This window comes from Varroa destructor, unplaced genomic scaffold (genome assembly GCF_002443255.2).
Source record: "Varroa destructor unplaced genomic scaffold, Vdes_3.0 BEIS01000004.1, whole genome shotgun sequence".
Classification (NCBI taxonomy): Eukaryota; Metazoa; Arthropoda; class Arachnida; order Mesostigmata; family Varroidae; genus Varroa; species Varroa destructor.
In genome coordinates this window covers 45,891,672-45,914,127 of record NW_019211457.1, presented here as the reverse complement: position 1 = coordinate 45,914,127, position 22,456 = coordinate 45,891,672, and the positions used below count along the sequence as shown (strand labels likewise).

Sequence of the window (22,456 nt, the reverse complement as noted above, 5' to 3'; positions counted from 1 at the left end):
TTCTAATACGAATAATTCAAAGGCTACTCCATAAAGCCGCTTGTAATATCCACAGTCCTCATGTTTATGACCCGACAACGTGCTAGTAAACACAAGGCGAGCTGGAAGTCTTCAAAGTATATACTATATTCAAATATACATATATATCCTAACGAATGAGAGATACTCAATTTTTGTTAAGTTTGACCTACATAAACATGTGCAGCGTAAAGCTCTGCGCTATTTTCTCAAGAATGAGTCATCTGGCTACTAGCATTTTCAATATTTGACACCATTTTGACGTGCATTCTTTGAGAAACTAGTCTGCTAAATCAACCAGTACTTTCTTGTATGGTGCCAAATGCTGAATCATCGAAGTGGCGATACGACGTCGTTTCTCCAGTGGTATCCCACATTCAACGCGAACAAGCGTCTAATCTTGGACGTCGAAGTACCCGGAGTACTCATGCTGATCGACAAGGCTCACTCGCAAGAATACCTCCATCCTCCCTATGCCGTTCGGCACGCTTACTTCCCCTTCGTCAGGTCGAGTATGTATCCTGTAAGTAAATCGGCCAGACAAACGCCTCTCTCTTTTTCATCCAATGAGTGCTTACGATCAATAGACTACTAATCGATTTGGCGACAAATTTGGCCTAAAATATGTTAACGACGATTTATCTATTTTTGAAAAAGGTGTCAGTGAATAGCACTTTCGTTTGGTCCCCACAGACTGAGATAGAATCTTACCTAAATATCTGGCTTACAGAATAAGCCAGAGGTGCTAATTTTTGTGTAAAAAAATCGGAAATTTGTGAAGCTGTATAATATATATAATATAATGTATAATATATATATCAGTAAGCCCAATATTGTTTACCTACATGCATATCGAAAACGTTCGAAGTGTGATCACGTTTCTTTTTTAAAGTGTTATCATCTCCTATTTAAAAGTAAAACACATCATTTTCATTTTGTTTTTCAAGTCTTTACTTCATTTAACCTAAGGGATGCCAGCATCCCCTAAATCAGCAACTCGATTTCTTGTCATAATTCGTGTCTTCAGCATCACCAAATTATAAACGCAATCATATCTATATATTTCGACCGCAGCTATATAAAGTGTTCATTACTGTTGTTACATTTTTTTGACACAATCCGTGTTTTGTTATGTATACATTCGGTACTATACTGTAGCACAATCTTTTCTTCGTCGTTGGTCGAAAGGGGCCACCCGGCGATGAATAAGAGTCAATAAATACAAATCTCTCATTTATTTATCTCCATTCTATGCAAAGATCTGTACAAGAAGCAACGACCTGTTGTATAATAGAAAGCTAATTACCTTAGGCTCAATGTCTGAAGCTAACACAAAGTGTTTTCGGCTGGATTTCGCACCACACCTATTTGGATAAATGTCGTTGTCCATTAGAGCTGACATCGTTACTACTAATATTACATATACAACTAACTTGTTGTGTGCTTAACGTAAAAGCTACTTTGATCATCGCGCACAAGTGTCAAAGCCGTTAGTGTAAAACTTCCGTAGGGCCTACTTTCCGTTCAGCCAAAAGTATGTCCTCTATAGTTTGTCATCACTTAGACGAAAAACAATATAAATAACTTCTTAATAAGAACTTCCAAATTTGTGTGATAAATTTTTCATGATAAAATTATATATCAATAAAAGACTATACCTAATTAGTTACATAACGCATGCTTAAATAGGCAACCGTGACCGCTAAAAAACACGTTATCATTGAATGACACACTGCCAACAAATACAAATCCGGGTCTACATCGAGCGCAGTCCGATCTTGGCGCACGGTGTCCCGTACAAAATCTCAGCAGGAAGATTGTCGCTCTCACTGTGCAACTCTCGTTTTAGCCTTGTAACGAGGTGGATCACAACAAGTCATCTATCACCCAATATACAAGCCTTTTGAACGGCCTTAATTTTTCGTGTAGAATCTGGCACATACCCCTGCTACAAACCACTCCTGCCATTATCAACGCGGATAGGAACAATAAGGCAATGTTGATGATTCATCGGGAAATGCTATAGGAGACAAAGGGTTGAAATAAGCGGTGGCTGGGGACGCTTATAAAGGCAAGCGAGGTCTATTCTGAGCGGCTGATATCCACCCTCAACAACTTTTTGACATCGTTTCTACTATTCGGTGATAGGCTACATTTTCTAGGAAATACGGATGCGTACTTGCATACTCGCACATGAATGTGCGAGAGCAGTGCATCCTGGTGTAGAAAATGACCCTTCAAGTCGCGGGATCTACTGTTGTGTTGATCTTTGTGGCTAAGTTTTACTGTCAGTTAGCAGATCAATTGCATCAACAGTGAAAATTGTCGGCGTCACATCTTCCCGATAGTTGGTTAGGGAAATACACGCGACTGATTAGGAAGTTACAGCAATTGATCATTACATAAAAGGTGTTTGGCACTTCAGTGCAGTGAATGGGTATGTAAACGTGATATTTTTATGACACCGAAATACCCATGCGCAGAAACAGGCCGTAATTCAACTAGCTATTGATAATCTCACTAAGGCATCTTCATTCTGTTATCATGGGAAGAATTAGACGGAGCGACCACCACTAAATATCAGATATGAAATTCCAATCGACATCGTTATTCACGGCAAAGCCCTATCGCACAGCGACTGACAACAAACCCTGAAGGTTTTTTTACAGTACCTTTTCCCGGCTAAGTAAAACTATGAAATCTGACAACTCGAACGCCATAGACGGTATGTTGTTGACACCCGAAGACCGTAGTCCTGCTTAGCAGCTTACGTATGGCACATACAATTCTACTACTTTGGCCACGTTCGCGGAATCTTAAAAACTCTGACCTATATATAACCCAAATGTTGCACCTCCTCAGTTCTGATTTACGATCCCTTGAAGCAATGAGGCCTTGAATGCTTCCTTAATGCGCAGTGATACCCCAGAGCGGTTCAATACCCGTACAGCCATGATATCTTAATGCTCGTTGCTAGAATAATAAGTATTTAAGAAACGTGGCGGCTACCTGATGGCTGAAAGTCGTACGAATTCGAACCACGTTTTCTTATTCGGTGGCACTTGATTAAGTGCTTCTTGACTCAGACGCACCACACCTTCACTGTACCACCGTCTCCGTCACCCTGATTTCCATCAATGCCATTCTGTTCGAGTGAAGCTGCAGAGATGCTTAGCTTGCTGGCGGGCACTTCAATCGGCGAGATGAGATTCGAGGTCGATTTTGAGTTGGATGAAGCAAGCTGAAGCGACGATTGTGTCGATGAACTTCCTGCGACTGCCGAACCGCACTGCATATTGCCCAGAAGACTTGCCTAGAAAGTACGCGAACATAAACATTGATAATCATGGTTAAATTTGTTTTTATGATAACTATATCTGACTACGATGCAACTAATCAATGCTGACTACTAGTAATGAACGCACAAAACATCGGAACGGTAGAATATCCACGCTGAATATTGCCTTTGACTGCCGCGACAAGAAACTGCACCCGAGACCAATTGTGACCTGTTAGTTGCGAGGTAACGCAGAGAGTATCCTAGCCCCTGACCGACATAGTAAAGGAACATTCCCTATACGACTGGAGTCATCCAAACATCGAGAAAACAACAACAGACAGTATGTGTGGTTTCCGCCACGCTCCTGGATGACTGTCATAGCAGATTACCAACTAGCAAGGCGTTTTAGTCACACGCAATGTCTCGTCAAGCTTTTGATGTTAAACATTGAGAATTTTTTTTATTGGAGTATATGACAAAAGCCGTCTCGCTGATTTTTTGTTCAAGCAAATAAACTTAATCTCGATATGCTGTGTGCTATTACCCAATCACAATGAATTAACCGGATAGTGACGACACTGGTATCTCGAAGGTCACCCTTTATTCTAATTTCATTCTAAAGTTAGTTCCTCTTCACGTTTAATTTAGTTTTCAGCAATATTTACAGTTGGGGAGTCGTTGCAGTAATTCTATCTGCTTCTTGTTTAAACGCAGAGACACACGAGAACAGCGTTAAAATACCGATTGATAACTGCTGTTTTCTTGCTGGCAGGTACGTCACATGAACGCTGATGGAAAAAAGACCAGCGAGTTCGTAGACGCCAAGTCGACCAAATAAGAGGATTAGTCATGGATTTTGATTACGGAGATGAGCGAAGACTTAAGGGAACCCGGTTGCAAGAGTAGTTAATCGTGTTTCAGGTACCCTTCCTAGAACTACATAAGAGCCAAATGAAAGCTGTTGCCAAGTTATTTGATTTCGTTCGGTGAATACACGGTTTCACCAAGGAGGTGTTACGCACCTGCCCAGACAAATAGACATCCATATTGTACTCGACACGTATGAAGCGGCCTTGTCACCCACTGAAAACTACAGCGCCCTTAGCCTTAGCTTGTAGATCTCTCGCGGCAATTTTTTTAGGCGGTCTCTAGATCTCTTTTAATATGCCCCATCCTTACCAACGAAATAATCATTCGCCTATATTAAACGACAGCTTGAAGTAACGTACGTGCACACATAGCAAATACGCAACCGTTCGCTTATTTACTTAGTAAACGGAGAAATGCGTTTGCTCATCGCACACTCTTATACTGGTAGAAACAAGAAATACCATAAAATAATATTGAGACACTGGTTAGTTTAATGAATAACTTTGTGCATCTGAACAATAACAAACTTGGATGCAGGTTATTATTAGTCGATTGTAGCCGGTGGAAAAAGCGTGCACAGACAGGCAAACCGTACTACAGCCAAAACAGATATAAGCAAGAGGCCGTCCATTATCATTATTGGACGTGCGTCAAATTCGACCGAAAAGAAGTATCAATAGGTGACCGCCAGATTTCGTGTCACGGCCTTCACAAGTGGCTCAATATCAAACCAATGTCAAAAATAAACGAATTTCGATTTTTAATTTTAGTTCTAATCATGCACGATCGGAGACGTTTACTTTTCTCATTATCACAGGAATACTAAGCTAACGCTAATGCTACACCCTATCATATACCCATGAAAGCTAAAGGCACAGCTAATTACACGATAAAACGGATCAAATCAATCAACTGGACTGATTATTCGGTGAGCACACAAAACATAGACAAACAGGTTCAGATGTTTGCACACGGAGATACCTCAAATAACGCAAAGCGTTAGGATTCGGGTGAATTTTGAACGGTAGAAGCTTTAAACTATCGTTTGTTGTGCTAAACGCCGCTAAAGATGGAGGTGGGTAAATTGGATCCCTCCCGCGCTCTCTATTTGCAGACGGTTCTACAGGATCAGAAGAAGAACTGAAATGCGAATGTTGATACTGTAATAGTACTTTTTATATGATGTATTTGTCACGAGAGCCAGAAATACATTGTTACCACATTAATAATATCTAAACAATGCACCGCGCCGTAAATACGAATCTTCGGTATATCATTACTACAATTTTTCTATGTTTATATAATTTTATTTACAGTAGGCCACGTAGCCTTGATATGCTGTATCTACTGGGCAAGCGAGGGGAAACCTCAGCTTTTCAGCGCCCGGGCTTGCCACTTCATTGTGCTTTGTGACTGCGAACTGCAATCAGTCTGATACCCAATACTGAACACATACACACTACTCGGCTACCTTGTTCGTTAGCGAGCACAATGTCACTACCGAAAGATTGTTTATCAAATCTCTATAAACATAAAAACGAGGTATTCCGGGCATAGGCATTACCAAATGTGATCAGATCAATCTCGCCAAGATTAGTACCGTATATATATATATATATATATATATATATATATATATATATATATTTTTTTTTTTTTTTATTTAGGTATATTTATATATAAATAAATATATACCCATGAATCCAACCAGTCTCGTACTCATCCCACATGTAACGATGTATAGTGCGTCATGGATTAAAAACGGTAATAGCATTATAGAGTAAGAAACAAGCGTTTTTGATGAAGCTACACACTACGGATTTCTGCTGTTTCGATCTAAAGTAACATATTTGCACAGGTCAAAGAATAGGTGCTTTTAAGGTGGGCCCTATTTTTCATTTCCGGTTAAAATCCTGCTTAACTTGATTAATGGCCTATTTCTCCTTCTGACTAACTAATCAGGTTGAGAACGCATGTTGCCAACCTTCTAAAGCCATAAAAATGGCTTTCGTTCAATCAACATGTACACCTTTCGATTAAATGAATCCCCTTCCACCATTTACTCCGATCCTTTCTCGCAAAAAAGTACTATCTCTGCGTAAGCCATGTCTATGACCAACGTAGCAGCTACACAAGATTGGTATACCTTATTTGCCAAACGAGATCCAAACTCCTTAAGAGATTCATCCATGGCCGCACGATCAGGTATCGTCTCATCCTTGCTACCCGTCCTGAAATATCGCCCCAAGTAACGAAATATTATTATTTATGCTGCATCATACAGAATACTTCATATACTTGCACTACGATAAATTGGAGTAGATTTTTCATTTTTTTTGCATTCTACGTATATCCAGCCGAAGCATGAGTGCTACACCGAAAAGTACATAATTTTACTATTACTTATTATCATAAATAATTGCTTCAGAGGAGTGGCACTGAATCAAAAAGCATTCAATTTTCTCCCGCTGTTATTGGTATTCAAGGAAGCAAGGACAGAATGTCATGAGGATCAGACCTTCCTCTGAAGGAAGAGTATCGCCGGCGCCTGAATGACTGTCCGACAATTATAAATATGACTAAATGAAAGAACACTCTTCACTATCTGCTTTGGACTACGCATATCAAACATGTGTTGAATAGAAGAGCCATTCAAAACGGATCAATACAATAATACTGACCTTCTGTGGTGGTGAGTAAGCGCTACAGAACTAGCGGCTCGCGCATGAATCGAGCTTCGTTGTTGGAGCACCCGAATCATGGCGTCACGCTCAGCCAGTTTGCTCTCCATGTCCTTCAGACGGCTCTCGAGCTCGGCGCCCCTACGGTGTGCCGCATGTAGTTCATCCATTTGGCGAAGTTTCTCACTTCGCACTTGTGAAATGAGTCGTTCCGTCTCGACCGAATTTCGCTCAAGAGCTGCAATGCGAGCGTCCTTGGGTACTGATGCAGCGTCCACGGCCATCTGACGAAGTGCGCTTTCCTCCAAGTATTTCTGTTCCCAACGCGCCACCTCTCCTTCCAAAGAGACGACCTTTTCTTCATAATCCCTTCAAAAAGAAAAATTTGAAAAACATCAGCGTCTTCCCGTCATTGTTAGTAGCCACAGCATACGTCATGATCGAGCGCAAGGCGTGTTTAAAATCAAAGCAACTCTACTGAAGTGGACTACTAGCATGCGTCTTTTTTTACGGAAACGTAAAACAATCTGATGAAGGAACGGTATGCCTGGAGCAGTATATATTTGGTAATGACATTTCCAAGATTTCATTCACATAAATCTGTTTATGCCCTTATCCATTAACGTAAGAGAATGACGCTTGCATCTATGATCGTCTGCTTGACTGCTAACGTCATTAGCAAGATATAGGCTACATTCAATCTGCGTCTGAATGAATTGCCTAGCCTATAATGATAGAAAAAATATTCCGCCCTTTTACGTAAGTCTTATAGGAGCACCCGTAACCCTAAATCAAGCGTCTATAACATAGTCTCATATGATCGTACTAGCAGTAGATGCGTTCGTACCTAATTGTCTTGCGAAGGTCTTCAACGTCACCTCCTGAGTTTGCTAAATTTCTTCCAAGGCTCTGAACATCTTTCTCAAGCTCAGTTCGCATGCGTTTTTCCATTTCGAGTCGTCTTTCGCTGGCTGCCTGCATCTGTTGAAGAGCTCGCTGAAGTTCGTGGACCCGCTCTACATAGAACTCCTTCTTGCGGGCCTCCTCTTCAAGCCGGACGATGTTGGCTTGCGCGTTCGTCAATGCGTGGTCTAGAATCTCGATATGCTTCCGTTGCTCTGCTAGTGTCGCTGTTTGGGCGGCAATCTCCACGTCCTTACGTTCCTTTTCGCACAATAGTTCTTTATCTGCAGTAGATAGATACAGCGAAAAACAAACGGCAACTCGTGAACTCTCGTCTTAACCGTTCTCTTTTCAATGGATACAAAATTTCTGCCTATGTAGATGGTATAAATTCGATAACAACAGATACTTTTATTTTATTTATTTTTAATGCTTTCTTATTTAGTCGTACTTGTAGATTACGTAAACTATAAATAGATATTTGTATACCACAGTTTGTATACCAAAAATTAGTCAAACAGCAAATAATATTGGAATTATTCATGCGCCAAGCTATTATAGCGTCTGATGAATTAATTATTAATAGAATAGTAAAGTAAACGGAACATGTCACAGCTGCGATGCAGATGATCCTTTGAGCTCTCAAACAAATCACAATACTGCTGGAAACCCATGGTCAGGATCGTATTATCGATGTGATCTTATCCCAGGTAGGTATTGGATTGCTTGAGAAAGGCAAATTAGTAACATGCCTAATGTCACAATTGGTGATTAGTTACTGTAATTATTGGGTAGTCCAATAAGTCTGAGCTCTACCTGTGACCACCTGCTAGACACTGGAAATTCTATGTAGCGCAATAGTATTACTGTCGATCGTTTCTAAGATAACTCACTTTGTCCAAGCAGCTGTGCAATAAGTAGATCTCTGCGGGATAGCTCTTGCTGCATTTCGACAAAGTTGGCATCAGCATGGGCCGGACTAGCAGCTAGACCTCGACGTAACCGCTGAATCTCCTGTTCCATTCGCGTGCGTAATGCCGTTTCAAGACGTTCGCGCTTTTCATTAGCCACTACGATTTCTTCTTGGGCTTCGTGGAGGTGCTGCAGTTCGATCTCCATTCTTTCCAAGCGCGAGATCTGGGAAATAGCATAGGATAATACAGATGCATGTTATTACTATTCTCATTATTGTTTATCAATTATGCGCAATATCTGAATTTTTTGTCGACATATATTTTTTTCTGAATGTACCTAAGAGAGGGGGGTGGAGATTTCTCTGAGGACCAGCGGTCCGCCGTTATAGTTAGCGGCTCTCAAATCTCCTAGCCCAATATCCCACAGACATTTCCAAATCGAATCTCCTTTCCTTTCTTTCGAAGTCAAGGAGAGGGGCTGGCTAAAACACACCGCAGACAACCTACGATCGTTGCAAGTGTTATCAAAATCATCTCTCGTACTAAAACGCTGCAAAATCCAGGTCACAATTTCCAGAACTGTCCGAGGAACCAAACACACCAAATTTCCTACTGGCAGGCCTCTCTTGACGAACTGTGTATATAATGGCTAATTTCAGACGAACTCGAATGCTAACGGTTGAATGACTTGCACTTATGTCGACTCGGCGATACATCGGCATATTGAATTTAGTTCATAGTATAAATACGATACAGTTGGAAATTTTGTAGAACCATGGAAAACAAGCGACCAGATAGAAAAAATTACCCTCATTTTCGTCCCCTTTCTTCTTCCTTTGGTTTTAAAGCCCAATGAAAAAAAATTCACACCATGCACATCTACATTAACAGTAACAACACCTTTGCAGGAACAGTTGTGGCTACTCTGAAAATATCTACCTAGCAGTAACAAAAAATACCTACATATATATTTGTTAATATATAAACTTTACACACCTATTCTAGTTAGTCATAGGATATATTGTTAATTACACTATTATTCTATCATTAGAGGTAGCATCAATCATATTTCCGTTCATTTACCTTCGTATGGCAGAGATCAAGCTCGGCTTTGAGGGCCTGATTCTCCTGGGAAAGAAGCGATATAATTTTGTTGCCGTTATCGTCCTGGGGGACAGTGATATCTCCGAGCTGTGACATGTTCACGAGCGTACCCTGACCAGCAGGGGCCATTGGAAGACTACCATTGACGACGGACATTTGCAAAACGGACAACTGGTGGTTGGCCTGAATTGGCTGGATCCCTTGCAAAGTCTGCAAGTTAGTGATCCCGACTGGCATGGCCTGTGGGGTCATTGATACGCCTGAAGGACTTGGTAAGTCAGCTGCGGCTGGAGAACCGTTTGAAGACGTCGGTTGAATTTGGATCTCTTTCGCTGAAAACAAAGTAATACAAAATGCCAACACGTAAAATGCATGAATAAAAAAGTACCGGCAATTATTCTAACTATTTTTATCTTCAACATCGTAATAATAGTATGACTACCATTAATAAAAAAACACGGTAAATGAATCAATGTGAAGTTAGCTAATGAACAAGTTTCTCTGAATGAGATACTTCAGTCTCACTTACGACGCATAAAAACAACTTACTGCCATTTTTTGGACCCCGAAATGATATCAAACAAAAGCCGTGTACTGAGGCTTCGATTCAAATTTTTTTGTTTGCAATTCTCGCTATAGGTTCAACTAACGTGCGTGATAATGAACTCTATCATATTGCCGCAGTATATTACAACGAACTTATGACAGTACCTCATAATGTAGACGATTAAATATGGTAAAACGATAAAATATGGCAAGAAAGCTGTCACGGGTTTTTGCCATATCGAACTGTGTCGCCACCAAGCGGCTTTTTTTTTTGAACTCATTCGAAGTCTTAAAAAAACTTCGTTTAATATCATTGTATTTTTCATGAGGAAAAAACGCGTGCATATTGTGTATACGTGTTGGTAAACGGGCGCATCACGTGACAACAGCGTGTTACAGTACCTCCAATACAGCTAAAAACAATTTCGAGAGTCGCTCCTCAAAAAAATAGTCTACTTCAAAAATGTGAATCAATTCGTTCAGTCCATCGTCTACGAGTGACGTCGCACTTCACAATTTTTAACTTTTTTTGACTAAATCCTTTTTAGTGCAAATGTTACTACTACAGTTGCACTTTGTTCATTAACTCATTTCAGCAATTCATCAATTTGAATTGAGTAATGTTAATAGCCTCGTGGAGTCTCTCTATTTAGGTCAGCAACAGTGATTTGAATGTAGTCTTCGAATAAACTTGGGTGTGACAATAATGCCATACCATTTACGCGTTCCAAAGGACGATCAAATGAAAAAGCCAGAATTCACCATGAGACTTACCCGTCCTTACGTTCCTCTCCACTGTCTTGTCTAGAGGAATAACCATTGACCTTTGAATGCTAATAGTTCACGAACATACACTCAAACAGCGTTTCACAAACACATCCTTGTCAGTCGTACAATGTCGTAGCAGGTCGGCATGGCTTGCAACTTGTCTGCGCTGAGAATTAAATCGAATTTCTAGTAAAATAAAAGTAAACTCCTTCAGTAGTTACCGCACAACTCACTTTTTACGATTTATATCATAGTATAACAGAGAAATGGTACTAAGCTAAAGACTGTGCGATGTCTGTCTCGAAATTCGTTAACGATGAGGAAACGATGTGCTAGAACAACCTTAAAATTGTTAGCGGTTTTGCACTTGCCGATTTGTAAACGAAGCAGTTATTTTTTCTATTTGCCTTAGCCTACCTTCCGCTTAAAGTGCCTCATAACAACCAGCTCTGAAGTCTCTTTGGATTGGAATACCTAAAATTGTGTCACTCGTCTTGTGGCTAACACTAATCTTGCAGAAATGATACATTTGGGAAACTGTGTAATAAGGTCGATCAGTTATACGCGTCCTGGTTGGAATCAATGTATTAGGCTCTTAGAAGCGAGTCCGGCGGACTTTAAAACTGAATAACTTTTGAGCCACGCACTGCTAGCAGACAAAATTTGGCAGGAAAATACTCTAGCCTTTTAAAAACTTGTGAGTGAAGACTCGCCGAGCTTATTAAAAAAATAGTTCAGAAGGGAAAACATTTTTTAGCCTCGAAAATGAATGCTTAGTGGTCAATTTTTTGTTCCCTAAAGACCATAGAGATCCGACAAATCATCAAAGATTGGCAAAGATATCACGTAAAAAGGCTTTAAGCGAAAGCTTAATACGCGAATGATACAAACGTTTCAAGAAGCAAGACTAGAGTATTGAAAACCAACGAGAAGATGACTAGATGTCTTGATCCGAGGTACAAGAACGCATTGCTGTAATCGAAAATGCTGTTTACGGAATCAGAGTTTGGAATCTACAGTCTCTGTTAGCCAAAACTTGCATTTCATATGTAGCGTTCACATATAACTGAAAATTGAGAGACTGATTCTTAATCAGTCTCTTTTTCTTAAAAGTCCCCCGTGAGTTGATTTTAAGTCAGTTAAAAACGCGTGTAATGCATTTAACGCACCATATGTGGAACTTGAATTATTGAAAAACCCGCCTGAATCATACAGTCTCTATAGAGGAAGGGCGGTTGAATCTCTACCAGGCCCAAGTTTAGCGTCGACCTAAAAAGATATCGAATTTGGTAGCAGTGCCAAGTAAGTTCGAACGGTACTACTAGCAACGGACAGCACAGCGAGCGAAAACATGCAGTCTGTTTGTTCCAATCCATTAAACCTGATCCCAATGCCTCAATTGATGCCTGAATTAAGCAAAAAAATGCCTAACGTTGATTTCAACGCACCTATTCTATCAAAATCCGAGTGATTACGGGGCTTCTCATTCCTTGAAAGAAGCAGCTGGTAAGCAAACATATTCAAATTCTGATTTACTACTATTCACACATTCAAGTTTCTCCGTGCACTTCTCTGGCTGGCAGAGAAAGAACAGCAACGTGAAAATACAACACAGTAAATGACGTAGATCGTAGCGTATCGAAAAGAGATTAGCCAGTCGGCCGTTTGTCTGACTTCCGTGGGTACTACGAAGAGGCCCTGCTGTGGCCGGTGCCCACGGGGTGGTATCGGGCCTTCGCAGCCGACTTCTTCCTCCTTATTTGCCCCCGCGTCGTCAGTCAAATGGAGGCATTACGTATGGAAACGCAAATGGTGAGTATATGACTGTACAGAGGCTACCACAAACGTAAAAAATACCTTTAATACATTAAAAAATCATCATTCTAGCCCAACTACTTTTAAACGTTATTCAACTTTGAAGTCCGCCTGACATTTTACTATTTCGCACGATACCGAGTTAAATTTTTTTCCATTGATGAAAAAACTGCATGCAATTTCATCAGTATTAATAGGATGCGATAATTAATACTACCGATTAGCTTGACAACTACAAAATAATTACCTAGCATAAAATTTCAGCAAACAATAAAATTTGCATGTTACGTTATACTTCAAGTCTCAATATTGAGCAAACTATAGTTTAAGTAGACACAGACAAGCCACGCAAAAATCGATGACGTATTAATTTGAGTAGATTATATATATACATAGTCAAAGTTGCGAAATCAATGCTGTACAACCTTACTGTAAATGTTCAAAAAAGAAATATTTATACAAACGTTTATTCTGACCTTGCGCAATTACAAATATTAATGCGACATGCTTCGATCAATTCCAAACACTTAGGAACGCGTTATAAGACCGAATATATACCTCAATATTCATTCAAATGTATCAGATGTTAGCTAAAGGGGCTACAACACTGCCTGCTATTCTAATGAAGACTGACATTAAAACTGCCACAGTGGCAATTATGACGAAACTGCATCAACAGGAGCGCCGCGCTAGAATATCTTACGCTACATTCTCCCATCTTTGCTTTGCCCCAGCTGCTGAATTTGACTGGGGATATTTCAACCGGCGTTTTCGATACAGAGCCGTCTTCCATTATAGCCTAATTAAATCATACTGTCAAACTATCATAATTACTCACTGTAAAATCTAGCATTACTCACCTAGATGTTTAAGCATAGGACTGTTGTCGAGGTAATGCTTCGGTATTTCCGTGATTTCCTGAACTTCTCTAGCGGCTTGACTTCCAACTCCTTGGGTACTGGCTTTGTGATTATTAATCATTGGTGTGCTTTGTGCTCCCATAAGACCAGGGTACGGGGGAGCTTTACCGTAGAATGGCGATGAATAGCCATCAATGGACGCGTTATTCCTTATGACAAGAGTGTTATTGAGCTCATCTGCAATCAGAGTCTCTTCACCCTGCGGTTCCTGACGTTCACCGTGAGGTGGAATACCTTGTGGTGCAAGTCTGTTATTCTGGCTATTTGGACTATTGACGCCACTACCTCCATTGGCGTTGGTTCCATTTCCAACAACGCCATCAGCAGCCGCGAGGTTCTCTTGTGAGGCCGACAAACGACCGTCCAGCTCAGGATCGGATGCGCCCGACGCACCTGACGAATACGACGCAGAAAACGATGGCACGGTAATAACCGCCGTTGAGCTGGGGTACGCAGCGGCCGTTGAAGGGGTCGTACGGACACTCATCCTGTGGAAATAAGATACGGCACAAATCAAGTCAATGCAAACGATGCTAAAACACTGGACATTCAAATTGGATGGTTGACTTATACGCAAAAGTCGTATATGCTGGAATGGATGTATACGTTAATATTGAGCTTAAGCTTTACCGATTTACCATTTGAACAGGCATGTTGGAAGCACATTCGATACCTTTGAACTGACTTCGAGTATCTCCAATTTGTCTGGGCCGATCTTAAAGACAGACATCAATTAATTTGCGTGTGGCTGATTAAAAGTATAGGTGTTAAAAAAGGAGCAGGCGATGACGAGCAACCGCAATTAAAAAAAAGAACCTTGTGTAGCCCTTTCTCGTTGTTACCACAAAATACTAGTTTAGTTCAAAGTGTTGTTGGCTAAAATTCAAAATACTTCAAATTCAAAATACACTAATTCAAACTAACATTTAACTGTATCAGCTTTCTTCATGGCAGAGTTTTGCCATTATACAGTTTGGCCATGTGATCCGCCTGCCTATACCCGAATAGTTGATGGTTTTTACCACACATAACTATTAGCCACAACTATGTAGACAGGAGCGAATCTAACCTAGCGGTCACCACAAACTATCGCAGTTGGTGGATAGTAGAAGATTCTAGAAACTCAATAATAGATTCGTGCATTTTATAAAACTTTCATTGCATGTACAATTCAGGCTAAATCATATCCTAGCTAGTTAATCTAATGACATCGCCAACGATTATTGCTACGAACGCAACATTCTATCGATGACGACCGTCGAATAACCTAAACCCGTCTTACGGCGATGTTTAATAGACATTATTTCCTGTACAAGTGCCCAGACCTAGATTATTCACTCGTCAGCTTTCAGCCGATAGATAGTAGGAAGGGCTTTTTTTTTCTCTGTTTGACAACTACGCCATATAAACGGCGTCCCCGAGGCATAGTTTGTACCTTTACGTGGTATGCATTATAAGATATGCTATTGAAGAGGACAAATATCGTTTGAAAGCTTGTCAAGTACACGTCTTCTGTTAAAACATTAGGTGCTTCTGTATAGCTGAGTTTAGCTGATCCACACCGACCACCACTACTGGAACCGTTGAGATGTTTGTCTGTCCTGTGAGGAAGTATCTGTCAACGTGTGATGCCGCTGCCGGCGTCAGGACTGTCTATTCAAAGTTACCAATCGATTATATATATACATACAATCAATGAAAAGTGGATCAAAAGCTCGTCTACTACATTAATAATAATAATTTATTGACGCGTGCAAATCATTTCAAAGAAGCTGCTAAATTTTAAAAAGATATAAGTATCATATGGATATGCGTTGTAGGCTAGTTTCCTTCAAAAACCACGTGTCCAAAAACCCTGCTTATAATACGCGGCTACTAGCAGGTGCGCAATTATCCCCTTCATATGAGCTATACAGGCATTGCAGATTACGTATACATGGAAATAAATACGGATCAAAAATAGCTAGCAACTAAGTTAATAGCGGACGTCAAAATATCATAAGAGACTATTTCGGAATACTTCATAATATCAAATAATATTGCATAAAAAAACGATTTTCGGAGTTATAAACAACCAGTACAGGCACCGATTTATATTCGATAGATCTGTATGAATTGATAACATATTCGTACATACAAGCTGATGTCATGATAACAGCACAGTCCCATAGTCCTAGACGAACCCAGCCACACACGTACGCATATTTGCCAGCGTAATCTTATTCTTTTGATTTCATTTGTAAAACTGCTACGGCCAGTCGTCGCCTCCTCATTCATAATTGATACTCAGCTTAAAAGCGGCGCAGGATCTGTAATCGTAGTAGCTTCACCATAGAGCTCTTTACAAATATCGCACCTGAAATCGCATACCTGAATCTGGTCTTCGTGTCCAACCAATTACGATGGACCAATTCTTAGAGCAAGCCGTGTCTGCGCGTGGTTACGTGGCAGCATAACCGTTTCTTTGCCTTCCGCTTTCCATCTTCCATAAGGCCAAAAGCGGTGTCTAGCAGAGAGTTGGCGTATTGTATTTACTAGGGAGCGAAAAAGATTATTACGATATATTCATACTACTAATAATACACATTTGTGGACACGAAAGCGTTCGTCATTTATGGTTAGGACCAGTTAGGTCAAATATTTGAGCGCGGACAGTTAAACAAGCAAGTCAACAGAGAGGGACAAAAAGATAAAAAAAAAAAAAAAAAACGAGATAAACTAGATGAAGCGGCATCGATACTATTTGTGCATAATTCAGCGAGCTGGACCATAGACAACAACGGTGCGACTTTACGCAGCAGTTATCCAGTTTTGCCTGGATCAATCAGTAGTACTAGACAGTGTTGGTAGCAGCGGTGGTTTCCAGTTGCATCATCAAAATATAAAATGGGCATACCGAACGGCCGCTAAAGACGTCATGCCACAGACTCGACCCCACGGCACACATAACTAAGTAAAAACCTGGAAGTCGAAATGTGAAACTCAATATAGCTACAGTTACTGAGCGAAGTTGCGACCGAAAGTATGGCCTCAGCTCAACAACGAAGTCCTTTGGCATTAGCGGTCTTGATCTAATTCACTGAAGGGGAATATTTACAGATGAAAAACGGTGCAGAGAGAGAAAGAAAAACCCTTTTGGATACAGCGCTGTGTTGCTTAATACACGTAACTCTAGCAAAAAGGATAACGATGGCGGCTGTAACGCCGGCCACGAAAGTGGAACAACAATAGCAGTAGTAGACTTAGCAGCTGTTGTCTGTTGGCAATCGTGGGCGGTAGACGGCGGTACCATCGAGATCAAATGAACCATACGCTAGAAACACCATAGAGGCCATGCGCTCTCTATCAAGAACTACTACTACCATTTAATCGGAGAAGTCTCCTTGAGTCAGCATTCCTTGGCGAGTCTACGCCGGACAGGCGGATGGACGGAGTGACGGGCGTGCGGTCGGTCGTACAGGCAGTCGGATATCAAGGCGAACAAGAAACGAGCACAGAGTCAAATAGAGGAAGAAAAAATAAAGAACGAGAGAACCACTCGGTTCCAGTCCAAGCAGCATCAACAGCGACCGTATCGTCGCAGTCAGCGGAAACTGAGATACCCTTAGTTGCCGTACAGCGAGCATCCCTCGTTGTGGCACAGAACCATGCGCTTGACGCTGACCGCCCCAATCGCGATGGCAATGGCGACGGCGACGACGCGTGCAACACCATCGACAACAGCAATAGAAGCGGAGTCCGCTTTTGAGAAAGTACCGACGAGCCCTGCTGACGATGGCCATAATGCATTCTGCCTTACGTGTGCTGTCTGGCGGGTTACTGCCGTTTTGCGACTGCACTGCTACGAGCATTCTATGAGCCTTTGTGCAACGACGCATCAGTGAGGAACTATTTAACGTATTAACAATAATAAAAAGAACAAGAATAACTATAATGATAAAAATAGCAATAATAACGCCAAGCTACAATGTGGGAAAACAAATTGGAGCGGAGGAAGTCTTCCCTCGAAGTGAATGTCGTGTATTAGAGGAACATATGTCGTTGCATCCTCAAATACACGCAACCACAGTTACGGGAGATTCGCCTATAAACAGACGCACGCCATAGGAAGGAACGTTTATCAAAATGAAATATTGAGGCGGAGCTACATTTGTTTGACAACGCTGAGATAGCTTAGCGCCCGTCGCTCTTTTCGACCCGCGTAGGTTGTCCCTTGTAAGAGTTAGCCAAATGTTTTCCGGTTGTGTTACTCGCTCAGACAGGTAATAACACAGGCGATTTAATAGGGTTTTTACTAGCAAACAGAATAAATGTCTGTAAGAATAAAAGATGAGGTACGTCCATGTGTGCACCCTTTCATCTATACTGAAATGAATGGCTGATGGTTTAGAGAGTGAACTGTTACTGCCGGTGCTACTGTTAAAGCAGCTCGTGCGACATAACCTGGCTGACGCTACGACCAGCGTCAAGGGAGGAAAATGAATCGCAGTGCGGCGGCGAGTACTTGTTACGCCACCCGGATTCGATAGCGAGATGATGAAAAGGACGGAATCACATGTAATAGTCTATGCCGGCTCTAGAAGTGTAAGCAAAGCGTAACGAAAACGTGAGCTACAGACTTGCATGTGGACGTTAAGACTCAGAAACAAATATTAGAGGTTTTGTGTAACAATGGCTTATGCTAGTCGACCCCTACTCATCGTCGTCATGTGTCGTAGGCAAGTGCCCCGAATAAAAACACAGGAGTCGCAACTATGCAGTTAACGAGATTCGTTTCCATTGTACAGAATGGTGCAGGGCAAAAGTAGGAATACGAGACAGAAAGAATGAAAATTAAAATTAAGACAGAATAAATCGAATCGACTATACACTGATGATAATGATGTAATACTGAAATATTTTTGGTGAAATTCTTCTGGATTGTCGCCAATCATGTCAATCGACAAAATGGGTCATGTACTCTTCAAACTCTTGACATATGACATCAATTAAGTTTACCAGACAACGTTATGTCCCCATCATCTGTCGATACAATCGACTCGATGTCGCATCTCAAGAGGGTGCAACACCGGATAAACTCGATCTGTAATATCTTGCTTCGGTTCTAGCTAAAATATTCAAGTACCTTCTCTCTGACCCTTTACTTCCTATTATCGCCCATACAGCAAGCATTGTGACTCACTGCATGCACTGCTTCCCTACACATTTGCTATATATCTATTGAGCGACCAATAATTTCCTTACAGCAGTTTTCCATTTCCACGCTATTTACGTCACAGCATTCAATAGTGAAAACGAAGTAGTGAATTGCAGATCTCAAACTTTTCCGGAAAATAGCTTCTCTAGCTCTGATCATTTTCCTGTTTATAGCGTATAACAGCATTAAGTAAGAACTCTTAACCAGGCTAATCGTCACCGTCGGAATGCGTCGGCGGGCCGTTCTCTCTTTGCAATAGCCACTAGCAATCCAAGCCATTGAATCAGCTTGTATCATCGTCTGTCTTATGTCGTTAACTTTCTAAGCGCTTATTTGTTTGCAAGTTTGCCTGGTTTATATATTATCAGTCGTTTATACTACTTATATCAATGCTATAATTATGAACAGCCTCTGTGGTAAGCAAATCATGTTCCAGCAATTGTTAGGATCAACTACCAGCAACGTTTGACGATTAACTGCAATGCTAACGGCCAACAAAATGGGCTCTAACGAACGGCCGGACCGGAGACGGTCCAGCAGCATCGGTGGTACGACTTGGGCCTGCTGCGAGTTGACCATCATGCTTTTCATCCGTTCGCAGCTCGCCACTAAAGTCGTCGCTGCTGCCGACTTTGGTAAGTCTACGGCGGCTATCGCTCTTACCGTTGCTGCAAGCGGTGATGGCCAATCACCGGACGCTCCCCGGGTGGACATGCGAATGGATGACGACCGCAACGGTGGCAGCGCCGGCGGCGACCGGGCCGATGGCGGCTGCTGAGCCAGAAGAATTCCGCGAATGCTTTCAACGGTTATAGCTACAGCTGTTGATGACGATGCAGCTGCTAGCGGACGTTCTGCCTGCAGCGTCTACAGCGAGGGCCAACGCCGGACCAGTGGCAGGCAGCAAGCGGTGAGGTATGATCAAGCCTTCCGCGGCCATGTTGGTCGCGAATCTTGCTGAGGAAGTTGTGGCTACGACACTGATTAACCAATCGCCAAAGTAAACAGCTAATATTGGGACAATACATAATGAAGGACCTTCTTGTATCGTACCTTAAGAATCAAATGTACCCTCGGTGTTACCTTCGTTGTCGTTTGGGCGGCGACGTAATGTTCTACTAGATTCAAGCCGGACACCGACACTAAATTTTACTTCGTAATAGTATACTACTTATCAGGGCAGTATGTAGGTAACAAGGGCAGTAGTTAAGAATATTGAAGTAATATACAACAAAAAAGTTTTTCTTTGTACAATATGTACTACGAAAGTACATGAGATTTGGCCTACAATGTATAACAAATTCAGGTAATGTTATTTACAGTTCATTTGTTAAGAAAATCAGTGTTTATGTAGCAAAATCATGTTAGCATTAGGAAACTTTAAATAGGATTGGTCTTTATACCTAACCGAGTTCTGCATATGAGCCTACAATAGCAATACGAACGTCTATTCATGGAACGCACAGCTATACAAGATCCAACTTAATAACACATTTGGTAATAATAACGATAACAATAGGTTCAGTTGTATTCTATGCAAGTTTTAACAATCATTTTAGCAGTTTTGCATTTAATCAAAAGGCGCTACGCATATGACCAATCAAACATCATCTATCCATGCAGCAAAACGGGATGCGACATCTGAAAGAGTCTCTCGCGAACAAACGTATGGTATAATGTCTCACCACGTCTAAATTCAACGTCTGAGGTTTCGCGTTCACTGCAAGCGCCACTCAGACGAGCATTGCCCAGGCGCCTGGCGAGCCCTTCCAGTAGCATCAAACATAGGGTGTCTACGTCCGGTTTCGAACCTACACCATCCGGTCACTAAGTGATTTTAATTTTAGAAGGCAAACAAGTAAACATGTTACGATTGCATAGTTTCACGGGGGCGTCTCACCGCGTTTACACAGTGGCGAACAGTTTTTTCGAATATTTGCTACTGCTCGTTCGGTAAACCTCACTTGATACTGGAGCGACATTTTTCCTCAACGAAGATAAAAACAGGGCGCTGCTCGGGCGCTGTATCTTTGTCCCACAGATAATAATCAGTTCCTAATAAAAGCCCTGTTATTCCTAATAAAAGCCCTGTTAAAAGCAACAATGTACTCTAATGACCTTTTTTTGGGTTTATCATTACTGAACAAAATCATTCCCGTCGTTAGTGTCATGCCCCTGTCGTGATACATATTGTTCATGTTATTATGTTTTTTATAAAATGCTTGTGTTCGCCAGACTCTGGTAGAAACGACGCGTTGTTAGGCGACGAAGAACTACGAAGGCCTTTTTTATTTAGCTCACCTTGAAGCCAAGAGTAGACCTCACGGCTATCTAGGCGTGCCGCTCGTCCAATTATCCTTGCGAAGCTGGCGACTAAGTGGCCAAACACGTTCATATGCAATACAATCTTTTGCCGTACACAAACACACTAAACAGCTATTACCATTAGCATCACGATCACAACAAACGCTTCGAACGCACACGGAGCCCCACGACGATCCAGGCAGCAAACGCTCGCCAGCCGGTCGCCTCGACACCGCTGACAACAACAACCACATCAACAGCAGCACAAGCAACAAACATCCCACCACAGCAAAACAATAACAAGACGGATCTATCCCGTGGCTATACACGACCAATAGCTGATACCAACGCGATGGAACGCACTCAAAATTCGTGCGTTGAATAGCACGACATACTATTTCTATACCAGGCGACCACCCTCTATACTGTACGCACTCGCTAACACTCACGCTACCGAAACGGCACGACAACCTCAAACGGCACGGCGCTTCAACGCGACTCCGTATACGAATCGATAACTCTACGGCGTCAGCGGCGATGGCAGCGGCCACTAGCAGCAGCAGCAATCACCAAAAAATGCAAAGAATTCGACGAGGGCTGATACCAATGTGCTCGACTGTGATACGTTCGCTTACTAGAGAACCCTGCTGTGTGGTTCGTTTTGTGGCACGATCAGTGTTTTGGGCACGCTGAATCGCGCTGTCGAAACGGGGAGCAGATAATAACATGGCTGAGAAAAAGAGAAGGGGTGCAGTAGAGGAGTGTTCCCGGAGAGGTCCGTTTGCGGCGAAAGCAAAGAGAAAGGGAAATCAACAATATTTAAAGAGACGTAGTGGCGAGCGGGACTGGGACACTCACCTTTACAGATGATGTTGGTAACGAGGACAGATGTTGAATAAAGTAGTGACGTAGCGTTGTTTTTGACAGGGAGAGATATCGCTGAGTGACATTTTTTGTTTATACTACTGAGTGTATTTTGTCCTTATTGAGAGAAATAGGCATCTGGAGAGATAATCATGAAACTGCGTTCAGGAAAAAAATGTATAATTTTTTAAACTGGCAACACATAACGAGTGGGCTAATATTATTTTGTGTATTTTTAAAGTGCTGTAGCAAAAAGTGAGAACGTCCAAGTA

The 22,456-nt window shown here is 41.6% G+C and overlaps 1 protein-coding gene and 2 long non-coding RNA genes across 10 annotated transcripts; 2 read left to right on the top strand and 1 right to left on the bottom strand.

Moving 5' to 3' along the window:
* The first annotated feature begins 311 nt into the window (after positions 1-311).
* On the top strand, positions 312-5,156 carry LOC147756276 (uncharacterized). The gene is made up of 2 exons (XR_015327159.1): positions 312-541; positions 4,071-5,156. It is a non-coding gene; the product is annotated as an uncharacterized LOC147756276 (long non-coding RNA).
* Positions 946-21,998, bottom strand: LOC111248724 (angiomotin-like protein 1). 7 transcript variants are annotated; one of them, XM_086988148.1, is made up of 9 exons: positions 21,318-21,998; positions 20,702-20,843; positions 13,760-14,307; positions 9,750-10,102; positions 8,646-8,889; positions 7,697-8,036; positions 6,850-7,218; positions 6,315-6,399; positions 946-3,331 (listed from the first exon to the last, which is right to left on the bottom strand). In XM_086988148.1, exons 3-9 carry the CDS (start codon positions 14,304-14,306, stop codon positions 3,101-3,103), a joined length of 2,169 nt encoding a protein of 722 aa, XP_086844274.1. In that variant the 5' UTR covers position 14,307; positions 20,702-20,843; positions 21,318-21,998; the 3' UTR covers positions 946-3,100. The 7 variants fall into 7 exon arrangements, with proteins under 7 accessions (XP_086844274.1, XP_086844273.1, XP_086844275.1 ...); XM_086988147.1 differs by lacking the exon at positions 20,702-20,843 and adding an exon at positions 16,190-16,353; XM_086988149.1 differs by lacking the exons at positions 20,702-20,843; positions 21,318-21,998 and adding exons at positions 16,190-16,353; positions 17,182-17,316.
* Positions 18,263-20,703, top strand: LOC147756275 (uncharacterized). 2 transcript variants are annotated; one of them, XR_015327160.1, is made up of 2 exons: positions 18,263-18,403; positions 19,618-20,703. It is a non-coding gene; the product is annotated as an uncharacterized LOC147756275 (long non-coding RNA). The 2 variants fall into 2 exon arrangements; XR_015327161.1 differs by having other exon boundaries at positions 18,397-18,537.
* Positions 21,999-22,456: the final 458 nt, after the last annotated feature.